Source organism: Mya arenaria, chromosome 2 (assembly GCF_026914265.1).
Source record: "Mya arenaria isolate MELC-2E11 chromosome 2, ASM2691426v1".
Taxonomy (NCBI): Eukaryota; Metazoa; Mollusca; class Bivalvia; order Myida; family Myidae; genus Mya; species Mya arenaria.
Window position 1 is genome coordinate 16601912 of NC_069123.1, and position 18541 is coordinate 16620452.

Below are 18541 nucleotides of genomic sequence, written 5' to 3' on the forward strand. Positions count from 1 at the left end.
TGCAGTCAAGACGTGCTTCATGCAGTCTTATTTTAGTAACTTTAAAATCCTTTCGAGTCTTTTGGAGGTTTGTTTCAAGGTATGCAATCCTAGTTTTTATTCATGCATTTTTCTGTGTTCTCGCTGAGATGATTTATGTCATTTTGTGTAGCGCTTTTATTCGCAATTGTCCGAGATAAGGTGTTATCCGAAAAGTGGTATATTATTCTATAAAAAAACGTAACAATTGATCTTTTCACTTATCATATAATCTATGTACACTTACTATTCTTTTAACTTACTTTTTAGAGACTAACTAACCATTTCAATCACTGTGAGTTAGAGGAGGTGTACAGAAGCAGTTTTCAATACCACATATTGGTAAGTACAGTGTATGAATGTTATATGTTGTATACCCTGTACAATGTTTTGTATTTGCTTTGACCGTTTGTCATTGTGGTTATATATTCTTTTGTGTTTTATTGTATATCAGATACATGTAGGCCACTAGCAGTCTTTTACCCCATCTTCTATTTATATATGTATGTGTCTTGATTACATTGTTTATGTAATTATATAATATATCTTGCAAATTACAAGTCTTCAGAACATGACTTGTGTTGGTATTTATACCCGGATTACCATACTGTTATATTTATTCATACCAGCCAGTGTCGATGGAATTATTCACTTGTACAAAAGTCGAATGGTTTCGATGGTGTTAGTGGTTTGTCTAGATAAACTTGCATATGGTCCCTTATACAATAAGAAACAGCATGAACACATGTTCAAGGGTGAAACAGTCATCTATCATAATGGAAGATAAAAAAAGTTATAAAATGAAACCCCTTGCCCCAATTTAAACAAGAGGGCCATAATAGCCCTAAAACGCTCACCTAAGCAAAGGGCCACAACTCCGTGATAAAACATTAATAAAATGTTGCAATTTAAACATATCTTTACTGAAAATGATGCCTTGTTTTATAATTGAAAAGACTCATGAAATGAAGCTACCTGTAAAGTTTCAGTGAATTTGGCCTGGTAGTTTCAGAGATTATTTTTTAAAACAAAGCAGTAATCGGGCCATTTTGTTGTTGTTGTTGTTGATCAATCTCAATGCCTAGTTGTATTTTTGTAGAGGGTAATGCAATGAAGATTCCTGTAAAGTTTCAGTGAATTTGGCCAGGTAGTTTCAGAGGAAATGTTTTTTAAAGCAAAACAGGAAGTCGGCCATTTTGTTGTTGTTGTAAATCAATCGTAAACCCTTGTTATTTTTTTGTAGAAGGACACCCAAGAAAGCTTCCTGTGGAGTTTCATTGAATTTGGCCAGGTAGTTTCAAGGGAGATGTTTTTTAAGCACTTGTTGACATTCAGACTGATAGACAGATGGACTGATGGACAGACGACTGACAAAGACCGATCACAAAAGCTCACCTTGAGCACTTCTTGAGCTAAAAAAGGAAAAGACAAATGTACTTACCCCATTAGGGTTCGTTGGAGGCAGAGTAAGCAGCAGTTGCTGATACTGATCCTTTGAGAAGTCATGGTTCCGGAGATTTTCCATCAGCACACTACTGTAATTACTAGATGCTAGCATTTGAACTGCTTCAGCCACTGTGATGTTGCTCTTAAACAGAAATTAGCTATCAATTAACATGTTTACAGATCTTGTTAACCATCCCTATTTGCCCAAGACAGGCAATTTTACTATCTGGCTGATTTAACTGGTACATATTTTAAGTTAATATAACTTATTATTGAGTATAATTGAATACTACTCATGGCATATAACAGGCTAACAGTGTTGATGAACAAAATGCAATAACAAAATGCAATGACAAATTAACTGATATACATATAATTATAATAAGGACAGTAGATCAGAAATGACACAATACAAAGAAAACATTTGTGCAAAAAGAGGGTCTGGGAAAATAAATAAGTGATAGATAACTATACAATTGGTGAAAGGGAAACTCTAAAATGCTAACATGCTTCCCTTTGTTAAAACACGAGCACCTTAGACCAAACTTAAGCATTTGTCTGTAATATGACATACCGGTAAGACCCAAAATCCAAGGAAATTTGTACCAAGACCTATGTGACCTTGACTTTTAACATACAGACAAGCGCATTGCTTGTGACAGTCTTTTTATGGCGAAAATGTGCGCCAAGGTTTTTGAAATCTCAAAATGCATTCATATACAAAAGAACGCTGCTATGGAATGAAATCTGAGACTTGCAATGATTGAGTGAAGAACTTCAGCCTTTGTTGTGAGATTTAGTTTCAACTGTTTTTCTATTTTAAGTACTAGTGACCTTGACCCTGACCCTAGGGGCCCAAAATGCAATCCCATGAAAGTTCTCTTAAGAAAGCACTTATACTTAACTGTACAAAAAATTTGATTTGGAAGTTTGAGTCAGATTTATGTGGAAAAAAGTTTAGGATTGTAAATGGGGATGAATTTTGGCGTCATTTTCAGTCAAAAAGAAACGCTGAACCTTAAGTGCAACCTTGACCTTTCACTGACAGACATGGGTCTTGCACAGGACACTTCTAGTCACCTTTATGTGTGACCTTTGTAATACATACCTAGGTCTCATAGATGACACAGTGTCTTGACATGGAAAACATTTGTAGCAAAAATAATTTAAATCCCTTTAAGAAGGCAAGTTACAGCTCAAACACGAAGTAAAGACATCTTGACCAATGATCTTGAAGATTGACTTTGTCCTTTGATGTACATACCTCAATTGTCCATTCTGCATCTGTCAAATAAATAAAAAAAATCAATAAAATACAGCAAAAGCTATGAAGCCTTCATATCATAAACCTGACACAGTGTTCTGCCAAGGACGCGCCCTTGCACCATTGGCGCAGAAAAAATCCGGATAGCGCAACGAAATACCTTCGAAAAGCCGTTTTAACTTAAGTTTTACAGCACAGCATTCATTCATTAAAACAACGATTTTCATTGGTCCGTATATACGCGAGGGGTAGTATATTTTTTTTAATAAATTCAATGTCATCATCATGGCTGAGAAAAAGAAAACAACTCAAACTATGTTTGATTTCTTCACGGTTCCTGAAGCGAAGAAACACAAAGCAAATATATTGGATGGCAATAATAATACCGCAAAAGACATTATTTTTTTCATTATGAAACCCTTATTTTTACCCCTAACACTAACCCTAGCCCTAAAAGCTCACTTCTGACCTATTTGTTAGACAAATGACTTAGATTGTAGACCAATCAAATATTGTATTTAATGAATAATGTCTATGAAATAAAGGAAATGAAATGCTTTAATTAGTTTATATTTAATTTGTTGAGCAATTCATAGGCATCAATAAAGATGTGAAGATATGAAATGAGATACTTACTTTTAATTGCTTTCATTATAAAACCACTTTCAGAGCAAAGCCCCATTTTTACAAAAAGCAATATATTTTCAAAAAGTCATTAACAAAATCAAATAATTTCAATTCTACTGTGTTCTTATATATGTGGTTGCAGAAATTCTAAATACTCTCAAAGAGGGCCAAGAAATTTTCAATATTCTGCGTTTATACCTCGCAGCCTTGCTCTGGGATTGACCTTACCTAAATATAACTTTGGAAAAACCCAAACCTACTCAAAAATAGTACTTATTGTGGGCGGCTTATTCTGTAATGATTGCCTGTTTGTTCCATTATGAAACATTGGGTTTCTATAAGTCAAACAGAAAAAAAAGAGCTAGACAAATGATATATATATATACAGTACACTCCACGCGGAACTACCACTTTCCGTTTTCCTCGGCGGATTTTGGTCATCGCGGACACGACATCCAATTGATCATAATCCTCTTTCCCCGGCGTTTTTACTTGTTCACCCACCGAGGCTGATCAGTGGACCATATAATTACAATCGCCGCGTTACTCGGAGGTAAAAACACCGTGAAACTCGGAGGAAAACCGATAAGAATCTCCCACTGTATCTAATTTTGTTAAATTTATTTTTGCTACAACCGTAATTATTTGTAAAAATAATTTATTTTGCGTACCTAATTTTCGGACACCCAAAGGACATCAATTGTAACTTTTACACTTACCAAGTTTCACAGACAAAGATTATCTATCTATCTATTTACCTAACCGTATACACCACTGTGACAAGTTAATTAGTAAATACCCATCCTAAATGATGTATTGCATGTAGAAAGAGGAAGTGTGAAATATTTATTGGAGGATTAAATAAACAACAAGGGCAATCAAGGGATTAAGAAAACAAAGACATGACATTTTTGTAAAACGATCTGCCAATAAACTTTTAAACTCATACCACATTTATAGACTGTAAGAAGCAATTACAGTATGTACAGTTATACTTATTGAACCATCAATAAAAGTCAACACATTCAATGATATAGGTACCGTAAATGACTGGGTATAAGACGATAGGGGGTATTAGACGCAGGGAAAAAAATCTGTGAAAAGTCCGAGAAAAAAACTTTTAATCTATGTTTTTGGTTAAAAGACGCATAGAAAAAATGTCAAAATCGTCCGGCATTTTCTACCACCATGTTTGTTGACAGTGACAAAAAAAATTTGTTCGTGAAAATGGCGATGGTTATCTTTAAAACCATACAACCTTACTGTCGAGAATGAAAAGTTATGTTATGCAAAAAATATTTTGACAGTGCCCAACTTTGCTTTTTTATATGTAAGTTTGATTATTGTTTAATTCAATTTATTATTCAAAATAATATTGAATACCGTAATTCACAAGAGTTCGGACACCATAAATTAATTATTTTTTTCGCTCTCCGAATACATAGAAAATGATCATTTTCACATTTTATTTACATGTTTGTTTAACCTGCCTTTTTTCTTCATGTTTGCTTATTACCACTTATTAATTTATCCGTAGTAATCAATGGTCATAAACTTATTTATTACGCCTATAAGTGTAAATCCTTCATCAAGTTAATTAAAACACCATTTTATACATGCACTGAACTGAATAAACACATTCTATCGGCTTCAGATCAAAGAGTCACACTGTGTGACGTCACATAACTTACAGTTATACCCACGAGGATCTCGTGGAGAGCATGGACATTGCTATGCAGGATTAATGTATAACTGTACGATAATTGCTTCATATAGTCTATAAGTGTGGTACAAGTTTGAAAGCTTATTGGCAGATCGTTTTACAAACATGCCATGTCGATGTTTTCTTAATCCCTTGATTGCCCTTGTTGTTTGTTTAATCCTCAAATAAATATATCACACTTCCTTTTTAACAGGCAATAAATCGTTTAGGATGGGTAGTAACTAATTAAATTGTCACAGTGGTGTATACGGTTAGGTAATCTAGCCATGCATTGTAAAGATAAAAATCAATAATCTTCGTCTGTGAAACTTGGTAACTATGAAAGTTATGATTGATGTCCTTTGGGTGTCCGAAAATTAGGTACGCAAAATAAATTATTTTGGGAAATAATTATGGGTGTCCAAATATTTAGTGTCCGACCAGGTGAATTACGGTAACTTTAATCGAAAAATATTTTTGTTGAAATTATAAACCTCTTACGATATACCGTATCCCGATCTTCAACTGCCGTTTTAACCCGTATATACTCGATCAATATGACGCGAGTAACATCCCTTTCTACATAAATCTAAACAAACTCTCGGCTTGAAATTGACCTCAGAAAAAAAGTTCAAAAAATTGTTACTGGGTATTATACGCAGGCATTTTTTTGCATCAAAATCGGAGGAAAAAAAGTGCGTCTAATACCCAGTCATTTACGGTAACTAATTAATGTGATGAATTAAAGTTGGAAATGCAATACTTAAAGTAACATTCGAAAACACCACTCAGACACATTAATCCTGCAAAACAATATACATGCTCTCCATGAGATCCTCGTGAGTAAAACTGCGAGTTATGTGACGTAACACAGTATGACTGTTTGATCTGAAGCCGATAGAATGTGTTATTCATTTCAATGCATGTATAAAATGGTGTTAAATGGGATTTTAATTAACTTGATGAAGGATTTACACTTATATGCATAATAAATAGGTTTAGAACCATTGATAACTACGGAGAAATTAGTAAGTGGTAAAATGCAAATTAAGAAATAATGACCGAAAAATATTCACACTTACAAAGTTCTCAACACCTTCATTACTCCAATCTAATTAAGTTCTCAACACCTTAATATAGTAAGAGAAAGATGACAATAACAAACACAAACGCACGCTATGGTATATCTTTTAATTACATAATGTGAAAAACAACAGTTGTTAGACGATGCTGATGAATATTGATATGGAAATTTTCGATAATTGTTTTTAAAAAGAAACTTACTGTACTTTGAAAAATTAATTATCTAATTATTTAATACTTTTTTAACAGATGCAATGTACTGTAGTAGCTATGCACAAAACGCGGAGTTCCGCGATTAGGTCAATAAATCGATACGATCACCGGCACTACCGGCAAAAAAAACCTCCATAGAAAACGATTAACTCGGTGCAACTCAGCGAAATTTAGCGAGGAAAAAGGTTGCGTACTTGGCGGAAATCCGCGATAAATTAAAAACACCTCCGAGTCACCAAGAAAGTGGTAGTTCCGCGTGGAGTGTACTGTATATATATATATATATATATATATATATATATATATATATATATATATATAATGTTCAACTTTTGATTTCATATCAAACATCTTGAGGGTCTTTCAACCAGTTTTTAGCAAATCGTAATTGAAAAAAGAGTTTTTTTTCAGTTTGGGGAAACATTCTCAGTACCTTTCTAAACATTTTGGGGACAATCGGAGTAAAATATCTAAAAAAAAATTAAAGATATTTATTGTATTAGGCTATAAGTAATAACAATATTGTCATCATTGTCAAGCAGCTTTAAAGGTTTTTAAACTACATATAAAATTCAGACTAACCCTAAACTGAAGGTTCTATGCTTATGTCATATATCGGGGCGAGTAACCTGCACCAGAAGTTTTATAAAGTTAAGAGGCCTTGTGCACCTTTAATATTATGAAAATTATGGTCACCAGAGTATGCGAAAACCCTCAGAAATTTTTAGTCCAGTTGTTCAGGTAAAATGAAATTTTTACAAAACCAAACTAAATTTTCAGACAAAATTATTCTAGTATGTCTTTGGAATTGTAGCCAATTTTGGTAAATTTCGTAGTTTAAATTCGCAGAAAAAAGCAGTTGTTTTATGTACTCATTTCATAGTACTTGCATTTTAAATTAATCTACAAACAAGTAAGATTTTCAATAATATTAGTGTTAATATATATGTATATTGGACAACAAGGTTTCATGCAACCTCTTTAAAACAAATGTGGTTGCTCATATAAGCTCTTATGAAATAAAAGTTTTGTTATCAAACTGTTAAGCAATGTAGTTTTATATCAGAGCTGTCTTTCAATGTCTGTGTCACCTTTTTATGTGTTTCAGGAAATAAAAATTCATTAACAATATTTTTCTATAAACATATAAATCTTAGTATCATATTTTACAATAAACAAACCTTTATCTTGAGTGGAAGTAACCAGCACCAGGTGCATCAGCACTGCAAGTATAAAAGCACAGCACTTTATTTTGCGCCACGTTTTTTGTCAGTGATACTGAATTGAAAGTGTATGGAGAGAGCATTGAGTAAAAAAAGAAAATGTATCTACGATTGTTTACAAATCATTGAAATAACATAAAATATTCACCTTGCATGTGCATTTCTAACTATTGCATTCTTAATAACAGTGATTATTTTTTTGGAAGTATTTTTAATTCCTGTGCCTTGCCTTGGGAAAAAAGTCGACTTTGGGAAAAATACAAAATCAGGCCAAAACAGCTAATATAAAGGCAAATATACATGTTTTAACAAAACCAAAACAAATCTGGATGAACTTAAGATTCCACAAAAAGAATAATGTACGTTGTTTATGAATAAAATTCACCGCTAAAATTGGTAAAAATCATCCAGATTTGTTAAATGGTTTTGTTTGGTTGTTTTGATTTCAGACCACATCAAGCAATTTCATTGGCTGATGACTGACAACGCGTAAAATGTCCAATATGACAAATATTTGCTTTGTGAAAAATCTGATGTATTGTGCTCTTGTCCAGTATTTTTTTTTTGGTGCAACTTACTGCCTTTTAAAGGCTGCACAGTAGCATTATTGTCACAATCAAATCTTTTCAAATGTGTGAAGGTGTGAAAAAAACACCCGCTGCCTGTCATTAGAAAAACATCAATAGAAAAAGCTATTGCCATTATTGTTTGTTCGCACTTTACAACATGTTTTAACACTTAGCTGGGGGAGTTGACATTTTTAGAACATTCACGCATGCTGTAAGACTTATATCATTGTTGTTTACGTTACTCCATCAGACGACGACAAAGGCGATTGGAGAAAAGCATCATCAGGATGACAGAAATAAAACTGTTGTTTATTACCTGTGCTATTATTTGTGCTACTGTTACTTTTTGTGCGCATAATGTGTCTAATGTATAAAATTTATATGAAATAAACAAAGAAGCACATACTAATTTGCTTTAAATTTAATATCGCATGGTTTATATTGACCTTTGCCATTTTCACGATCCCAAAAAATAAATCGTCAAAACTATATGGCGGATACTGGACTTGTCAAAATACGTCAAATCACCAAAAAACGAAGATAATTACCGAACTACACACGAAAGATATCGAAATTCACCTAATATTCAAACAAATTTATTGTTTTTGATTTAGTAAATGCCTCACCAGCATAGAGTTTTCGGCTCCGATTTTGACATTTTTCCACTGCGTCCTATCTTTTTGTATTAAGGGTTTTTACCCCTTTTCTCACCATTTTTTTGCCTGTGTCCTATCTATGCTAGCGTCCTATACATAGTATAATACTTGTACGGTGTATTCATATTTTGATAGGTTCATGCACGAAAGCAGTAATTAAGTCCTTTAACAAGTTTAGATATTTACTAGTCTCGCTGGAACCCCTTAACTTGCCTTTTCAATCATCAGAATCGAAAGACCATGATCAACTTTGTTTTTTGCTTTAGCAACAAGCAGCACTGAGCATCAAGTTACCTCAACAGATACTGTGCATGTTTAGATGCTCATTGGAGAAGTTTATGCACATGAAGACAGTGGTCAAAATAAGCACAAGCCCACAAGCCCTGCACTGGTAAAATGCTTTCTGGGCTTGAACAAATTCTGGATTTTATATAGCAGGGCTTGTTAAGAATGTTGATGCCATGCACTGGTGTCTTATTTTGATGACTGTGGAGTGGCATAGTAAACTTTAAACACAAATAAAAATACTTACCTAACAACAAACATCTGAGAACCTCTTTCATTTTGAAGAACAATTCAGAATCTCACTGAATCTGAAAAAAATTAATTAAAATGCTTTCATATTAACGTTGATGTGGTAGTTTTAAAACAAAGCATGAATAAGCAGACAACAAGTATTTTATTATGTTTTACAATATTGAAATGTGTGAACATTTGTATAGATCTTTATTCTATAATACATTGCTGAATAAATAATTACAAAGAATAGATAAAGACTTTGTGAAAGAAAATGTCTAGGCGCGTAGCTAGGGCAAAAAGTTGGGATTAAGCATATCAATGAAAGACATATTAACCTCTTCACCCCCACCCCCCCACCCCACCCCGATTTTTATTTTAAATTAAAACTTTGACCTGTCAAAACTTCATTACGCAACTGAATATTTGCTGCTGAGTCAGCTACGCACCCCATGTCATTAGAAGAATATTTAAGAGAGGCTTATTGTGTTTGTCCATGTTACCTTATTAGTCACTAAATTGCTTTGAAGTTAACATGAAATAAGGTCATAAATGCCATATTTCTGAGAGGCTTCCCAAAGTGGATTTTGGTCTGAATTCCAGGGGATTTTGATATTACACCAGGGGATTTTTACACATGGTCCTTCAAGGAATTTCACACTCATAATATTATGAATGCTTTCCACTGTCAACCTTATATATAAATAAAAATTCTGGCGGATAATATGGCATGTATGGGAGGTGTTGGAGAAACTTTCAATCATTGGCTTGTTACCCAATACTGTAATCTTTCGTCCAATATTCAAGACCTATATTGGTGTTATTTTACCACTTCTAAAGAAACTAGACACCAGAATGATGGTCCCCAAATTTGCAAACACAGTATTTCTTCAAAACAAGCCTAGAATTATCAATACGGGCTAGATAATACATCATTTTTCATGATTTAGATAATGAACACAACAATCTCATCAGCCTATATACACAGTCTCTGCTTAGTTTCCTCATTTAAAAGATGAGTGAAATGGTTTTCTTGTTTAAAAAGTGCAGAATAATATATGTATTATTCATTTATCCCCATTATGATCACGAGTACAGAAACACCCATATACTTTAAAAGACAAAAGGTCAGGAAAATGAATATGTTAACCTGGACAATGTACTGTACAGAACAGATTCTGCCAAATCTCAGAAATACACAAATTTCTGTCAGATTGAACACATTTTTGTCAGACCTTCCCAGTCCTTGGCTTGCTGCAAATAACATATTCTTGAATGGTTTACTCCTTATTTTTTATCGAGGAGATCACCAAGTTTCAGCATGGCCTTATAATATAAGTCAAGGTCATAACCCAGTCTCTATTAAAACAAGCATCAATGCCTTGCTACGCATAAATTGCAACTGGTAATATGAGTTTGGTACTACAGTATGTTTCATGTAATGCCACTGGCAACATGTGCAGTCAGTGAATTGTTTTAATTAATTTTACTGCCGAATATCAGCTGTTTTCCCTCTCAAAAAATGTCCATTTTTCACAAAATTGTTATTTTTTTTCATTTATCCCAGACTAATGCAATCTCAATCCAGGGTTCAAATTTAGCGGTCGCTAACTCGCTAAATGCAAGTCAAATTCAGAAAATGCAAGTAGAATTTCTTGCCCACTCGATATTTTTAGCAAGTCAATTTTTTCAAGTTCAAAACTTGGTCATTTAAAAAAAAGTCGACAAGTTCAGTCTGTACGAAAGTCATTATCACATTGCAGGACACGAGGTCCTGCAATACAGTCTACATTGCAGGACCGGACTAGTTTTTGCAGGACCAAAAATTTTATGTACATCTTAGTGAAAGTCAGAGATTCCAACAGGGTCTAAAATCCAAGTCAATGACTCTTGAGATCTGATTTTCAAGAGTCAATATCAGATCTCCAAGTGTTATTGTTTTTTTTTTCTTAATACTTGGTCTTTCTTCATAAATTATAGTTCTCATCTGTCGTAAGATGGCATTGCAAGGTACATGATTATCCATACGTCCAAAACTGAAATAAAAAAACAAACAAATCCAGTGTTTTATTAGGATCAGCTGTATTAATCCACTTTTCATTCTAGAAAAATCTCAAGTAAGAGAAAAAAAATATTATCAATTTTACTTAATAGTATATCCGTGCTCCAGTCAGTATTTGAAAAGGGTAGGGTGCTAGGCTATTAAAGGGCACTTTTGATGCGCATTGAATGAGCCCTAATGGGGCATAACTGCAAGGGCCATTGCTCAATTCATAATGTGTATATGTGTAGTAACTACTTTCAATACTACAATAATCATAAGTTTGCTATGAACACTTTAGCTGTTATTTTTACTTTAATTAGTGTCAAAATTATGTATATTTTGTATACTTTAATTTCTGAAATTTTGCTCTGTCAAACAAAAGGGCACAGAAGGGTGGAAAAGTACAGCAGGGTGCCACACCCTGCTATATAGGCCTAGCTGGAGTACTGGACTATACCTTGTTGTCTTATTTCCTGCTCTTAGGTGGTTAAAAAATTCCAAGGGTCAAAACATGGAAAATTATGTTCTGACACTTGTGAACATATTATTTATTAAATGCATGTTCAGTGAAAACAGGAATTATGCATGTAACCGGTAAACCCTATGCATCAGAATCCTACATGCAACAGCGATTGTTGAGTTGCACCGACATTTCTCATTTCTATTTTCAGTTTCACTTTCATGTTTTTCATTTTGTCCGGAAGCAAACAAAACATTCAATGCTCCTATTGTCAATATTGCAACATCGTTTTTATTTTTTAATAAATGGCATAACAATAAAACAATAATAAATCTATAATATTACAGAACTTTATTGTACACTGAAAATGTTTTACACGTTCTTCTTTCACTTTAATTAAAATTGACAGAAGGTAAGCGTGCACCTGTTTCCCGTGCTTTTTAGACCACGTGCAGGGTTGTCAACAAGTTTTTGTTGAAGCGACTGAAACAGAAAAGTAGGCGGCCAGCTAGGGGGATCCGTGGGCATCCCCCCCCCCCCCACCCGGAAAATTTTGAAATTCAGCGCTTCATTTCCTGCATTCTGGGGCATTTTGGGAGTATTTAATTAATTAACCCTTCACTTCCTAGATACGCAATTTTACTTATCTATCCATAGCTTCATACATACCGAGATCCACGATCGATAGCTTCATAGATACGCAATTTTAAGTACTTGTAATGTAGGGTCATTTATTTTCATATCTGTTGCTTGTTTATTTCCTAAAAATTTATTTCCATGAAGTATTAACATCGCTAAATACAATGCACTAAAAAAAACACACTATGTTACTATTTTAAGAATTTTGGAAAATCGCGAAATAAGGTCATTGGTATCAAAGATGTAAAAAAACGTTGACTGCGCAGGTTTGTTGGCATTCCTGTCTCGTTTTCCTCGTGGAAACAATTCTGCAAGTTATAATTAACTACCAATAATACAACTATATTTAATTGATCACGAGCCTGACGTCACAGGTCATGGTTCAGAATCGTGTCAATATGTCGGCAATGTTGAATAAACAAATACGCCGAATCGTAAGATAATGATTCCGATTATCGGAAAATTTAAAACCAGTCAAGGCGCTGCTCTAAATTTCGAAAAGAGATGTTATAGGCGAAAAGGGCCGTTTTTAGCGGTAAGGAACATTTATTACCAAAGAAACTCGCCAGCAATTTTTTTTTCTTCCGGAAAGGTATCCGTTAATTTGCATAATGGGCGGAGTTAACACGTCATTGAGTTTGAGTGCTGCTAATTGACATGGAAACCGTTCAGATTCCAGATCGATAATCAGTTGTCACTTCGGGTGTTAATTGCTCTTGACTTTAATTGATTTAAAAGGCATTTAGATCATGCCTTGCGGCTCCTTTTAAATGATTAATAATACACATTTATGATATCATTTTCAGGTCATTTACGATTTCTGTGCGTCAAAACCCGTGGAGCTCGGGTCGATAAACGCCCTGATTAAGTTGGTTTGATCAAGTAAACATAGGTTAGTTAATAATATTCACATGATACACGATTAACACATATTTATTTAATCATTTTGCCCCACAAATTATTGCCGGACACGCGGGCCTGCAAAATAGCTGCGATTGTCGGACCTCGTCATTTATTACCGGCGGGAGCCGAGGTCCGACGAACTTTCGTACAGACTGCAAGTTAACAAAAACCTCCCAACAATTGTTTCAGTGATACGCAATTCTGAATTTTGCACATTAATAAATCGATTTCGCACCTGTCCCATATTTTCGTTAAACCTGTTTGCACTTTTGACGTCATACTCCCAGAATACTAAGAATGTATGTTAACAAATCATGTATATTTTTAAGACAGTGGCGACTTCACAATTTTCAAATCAAATCAAAGTAAATCCCTGGCCTGCGCGGACGAACTGGTGGTAAAATCCTTGCCAAATGACCCCCCCCCCCCCAAAAGGACCTTAAGCAAGGCCAATGTCCCCGCTCAGTGATTTTTTTCACTTTTTTGTAAAAGAGCCCATGCCTTTTCTTTTGTGAAATTTTAGCACGTTACAGTTCAAAATTGTGAAAAATTAAAACATGAAAATTTTAAAATAAAATAGTGTTATACTCGAACATACAGCCTGATTAAGTGTCTGTTTTGACATTAAAAGGATAATAGACAACAATGAAACTTTGATAATAATAATGCATATTTATTAAATGCAAAGAGTTACAGGTAACAGCTTTGGAGATTCTTGATTTACAACTTATGAATTGAAACTGTCATCAAGACGTTCTAAGGTTTCGTCATCTAGATCATGTTGAATGTGATTTACACTCATGATATGAGGAACACGAAAGTGAACTAATGACAGATTGAGAATCACCACGGTCATTTGTAAATGTCATCGTTTAAAGGCGGAAAATATTGTTGGTGTACCGGCAGTGTGGATCTTTTTTATATTTCTGATAATGCTTGCCATTTCTTGACATTTTGCTGATAAATATCAATCAGTGGTCGAAATTAGCACAAGCCCTGCACTGGTCAAATGTCTTCGGGGCCTGCTCAAATTATGAATTTTATATAGCAGGGCTTGTTAAAAAATTTGATTCCAAGCAATAGTATAAGAATTCGGGCTTGTTTATCCAAAAGTCTAATTTCGATGACTGAATATTAATTTGTTTACAAATTTTACTATGTCATTTTGCTCTGTCTGACCAAACACTATACTTAGGAGCCTCTACTTGATTGGTTATCGATAAAAGATGTCATACGGTATTCTATGTATGTGAATTCTCAGTCGGCGATCGGTAAATATTTTGACTAAAATCTTTAAAGTTTTAAACAACTTTTACGAGTTTCTACGCTGATTCAATAGAAAAACACTGTGTTCACAAGTAGCTAGTGGGAATTGTGAATTTATCATCATATTTTTGTGAATTTTTAGCGTTTTTGGTGATTGTGAAAAGGCCAATATTCGGCGTCAAATTGATAGAAAATAATCACTGCCCGCTATATTTGGCGTGAAGACAAACGCAGCATTCACCCGGCACTTCAGAACCACCAGGGAGGTAAAAACATGGCAATGTCAACATATCTGTCGCCTGTGTACTTAGTCCATATAAACAGCCGCTTCAGAGTCTTTGACGACTTTTGATTTGGCGACTCTACGCGTCCATAACCCACTTGTTGTTTTCCTAGCCAAGAATGACCTATCCCAGCGCTAAGTATATTGACCATAACCCACTTGTTGTTTTCCTAGCCAAGAATGACAGATCCCAGCGCTAAGTATATTGAGCAGAAAGATAACGGGCACCTGCTAGATGGTTTCAAAATGGCGATGCTTTATTGACAGAAGTCAATCTAAATTAAACTAATTATTTGTGTTTCATAAAACACTTTTAAAAGTGTAATAAGTAAAAGTAATTGGCTTAAATAATATAGTTTAACTTTTGTGTTTTAATTTAACAGTGAAGTGTTATGTATTGTGGAGTAATAGTTGAAGAATATATTTTACATTGGTAGTCTGTTCAGTTGACTTGTGGCGTTTAGGGAACAAAATGAATATCCAAATGTTAAAAAAGTTCCCTAAACTAGCGACTTCAGTGTTTCGTGCTAAAAATAGCTTCCCTTCTACTTATATTGTAAAACCATCCATATTTGTGAGCATTTTAATCCTTGAAATATTCAAGATTTCAGCTTTTCTTTGGAATTTATTTGAAGGTGAGATATTATTCTTTACATTTCAGGGATCGAATTTAACGGTCGCTAACTCGCAAAATGCGAGTAAGAATCGAACAATGCGAGTAGAAAATCCTGGCACTCGGAATATTTTTGCGACCGCAAATAAAATCGTCGAATTCCCTCAAACTCTCCTTTGCGCTTTAAAAACTCCTTTCCGCAAGTTTACCGCATAATAGATAATCACGTGACCCGGTATATGGACGCTTGTCGCTGTGTACAAATGTTATTATCGGATATTTAAGTAAGCACCTCGAAGATAATCACGTGACCGTGTATGGACGCTTGTCGCTATGCTCAAATGTTATTATCGGTTATTTAAGCAAGCGCCTAGGAGATAACTGTTTTCGTCTGGTTTGTGATTCGCAACTGCCAAAAAAGAAGTGGAAATTAACCACGTTTTGTTACGCGAAAATGCCTGGAAAGGTGAAAAGGCTGACAGCGACGCAGGAATTGACCGAAAAGCCCTCCAATATAACCAAACCTAGCAAAAAGTCATGAATTGTCGGTACTTTGTCGCAAACCAAAAATTCTCGGTCTGATACTACGGCATCTGTCAAAATCGTCAAAAAAAGGAAACGGAGTTGAACACCAAACTTTTGAATGCAACAAAAGAGAATAATGGCAATGTTGATTTCAAAGTGTAGTTTGATGTTTGTAAAGAATTCGCCAGCGATAAAACATCAACTGTAGGCATTACAGTATTTTATTTTTTATTTACTAAGCAACAGTTCGCACCCTGCCCATATTACTTGCTAGATCCTCCATGCTTTGGTCACGTGTGGCTGCAACATACATTACCATCGAAAAATGTCAGTGTACATATATATTTTCAAGAGAAAAACATCTACTCTGTGTAGGATTCGAGCCTATGAACCCCTGCTTGCAAGTCTGGTCCTCTACCCAACTTGACTTACCAGGCACTTGGCTACTCAAACGCATTGAAATGGCTAAGAATAATGACTGTTACACTCCTCTCCACTTTACATTTTGAAAGTATAAACTTAATTGGGGAGGATTGTAGTCACTTACTACTAATGATTAAAGGCTTTTGAGCAACCAGGAGCTTAGTTATCCCAGCTGGGTATATGACTTAATCTATGTATTAGAATTAAAAACAAAATGTAAAGGTTTATAGTTTATTCTTATCTCAGTGCACTTGATAAACAATGTACATTATTGTAAATTATTTATTTATTTGGCAACTTACATGTGTAAAACAGCCTTTAAATAACTGCTACTGGAACCCACCATTTTGCTAGTTGAAAAAAATGGCACTAGCAAAAACTTGCTAGTGGCAAAAAAAGTTAACGCTATAAATACTTTGTAAAACTAATTTGTTTCATCATCAAATTTTATTTCCAGGATGCAATCGGCCATCTTTGTTGACCTTGGGTAGTACTCGGAAAATCTCGCTGATGACATAATTACAAGGCATTGTGGGAAGGGATCACCATATAGTTATTTGCAGACGACGTGCGCACTTTTTTGCATGAAAACCCCTGTGTTGAAACCAAAATTAACCCTATTTTTTTTTTTTTTTTGCTATCAGGTGAAGGAAAATTTAGTTTTATACCTATTTATAATCGAGGTGGCAACAAAATATTTGCATTTTATGAAAGATCGATCTTTTTTCTTTCCCGCAATGTCGCATATGACCTACATTTCCACTGCGCAAACGATTGCGTGCATTATATTTATAGCATGGTCACGGGTTTTCAGAAAATCGTAATCATGGGAAAACTGGAAGTTCAATAATGAAAACGAAAGTAGTTGTAAACAATGTTTTTCAAACACGAATTGTAATATGAATAGGCAAATACAAGTGTTTTATTTTTAAAATAACACATATTTAGGTATATATCCTCTTATTCTTACATAATGTAGAACATGTTTATTTTGTTTTAAATCATTTAATGTGTAGTGCACAGGTCACCTGACAGCTGGTTGTTCTGCTTTGTTTACATATTATCCCATTCCTTATTTTTGTTTTATACCCGCATTATTATTATAATTTTTATTATTATACAGGGGTGTAGAAATGGGCCGGAAGCCGGTAAAATAACCCGGTTACTTTAGCATCTTCACCCGGCTATTTTCTCCGCAACAAAAATAAAATCTGTTATTTTTGTCATGTTTTTATGTAACATCGGTTTAAAACCCCGATTGATGGTATTGCTTATTTTGGTTTCTGCGCGTTCCGACTACAATACAGCATTAGCTCGATTCGTGACGTCATTAGTCGCATCCCCCTCTGGGATGTTTTCAAGTTCTAGGTTTGGGTTTCCCAGTATTCCGAATACAATAACATTAGCTCGATACATGACCTCTTTAGTCGCATCCCCCCATGGGGATGTTTTAAAGTTTATGATTTGCGAAGCAATGGAGGGTGAAAAAAAGAATATTTTTTTCCAGACACCAAAAAGTGTAGTAAGTTTGCAACATGATCGTGTCTGGCCGTCTGTTAGTCCTATTACCATTTACGCAACATTTCTTTTAATATACGTGTGTTACCCGGATGTAAACAAAATGAAACAAGCTTGCGGTGATGTCACTGCTAAAAATATTCCATTATTTTGATGTACCTTTGGTGAAATTTTGTACGCTTTGAACGTCACAAAGTGTCCAGATATTTCGTGTGGGTGTTAAAACGGAATAAGTTAGCTGCAGGTGAAATATCTAGAACCACAGAAAATGAAGTTAGATGTTTAATTTTACAGAGGATCACAGAGATTCAGTGGTTGAAAGTATATAATTGATAGAGAAGAAATAACATATACGATTAGGAGGGAATTGCTAGCAAATGGCAAGGCATGTTGTCTGGAATGTATTAATAGTATCCTGAATCTGAATTTGACAGTAATTTGGTTTATTAGTTAGCCCTCACTGGTGGGGGTTTGGGGGGGGGTTCAGTGGTTGTCCCTGTGTCCCTGTTACAAAATAAACATGCACCAGAACACTAGAAATTTGGTTAAA

The 18541-nt window shown here is 34.6% G+C and overlaps 1 protein-coding gene across 2 annotated transcripts in view; it reads right to left on the reverse strand.

The window, feature by feature from the left end:
* Positions 1-18541, reverse strand: part of LOC128208761 (uncharacterized) — a 140169-nt gene that overhangs the window by 114887 nt on the left and 6741 nt on the right. The window contains exons 1-5 of one of the 2 annotated variants that reach the window (XM_052912334.1): positions 12491-13150; positions 9334-9394; positions 7535-7576; positions 2729-2748; positions 1460-1606 (exon numbers count right to left, since the gene is read on the reverse strand). In XM_052912334.1, coding sequence (XP_052768294.1) covers positions 1460-1606; positions 2729-2748; positions 7535-7576; positions 9334-9364 — 240 coding nt within the window. In that variant the 5' untranslated portion in view covers positions 9365-9394; positions 12491-13150. Of the gene's footprint in view, positions 1-1459; positions 1607-2728; positions 2749-7534; positions 7577-9333; positions 9395-12490; positions 13151-18541 lie in introns of those variants that run through there. The other variant, XM_052912344.1, reaches the window with a different exon arrangement.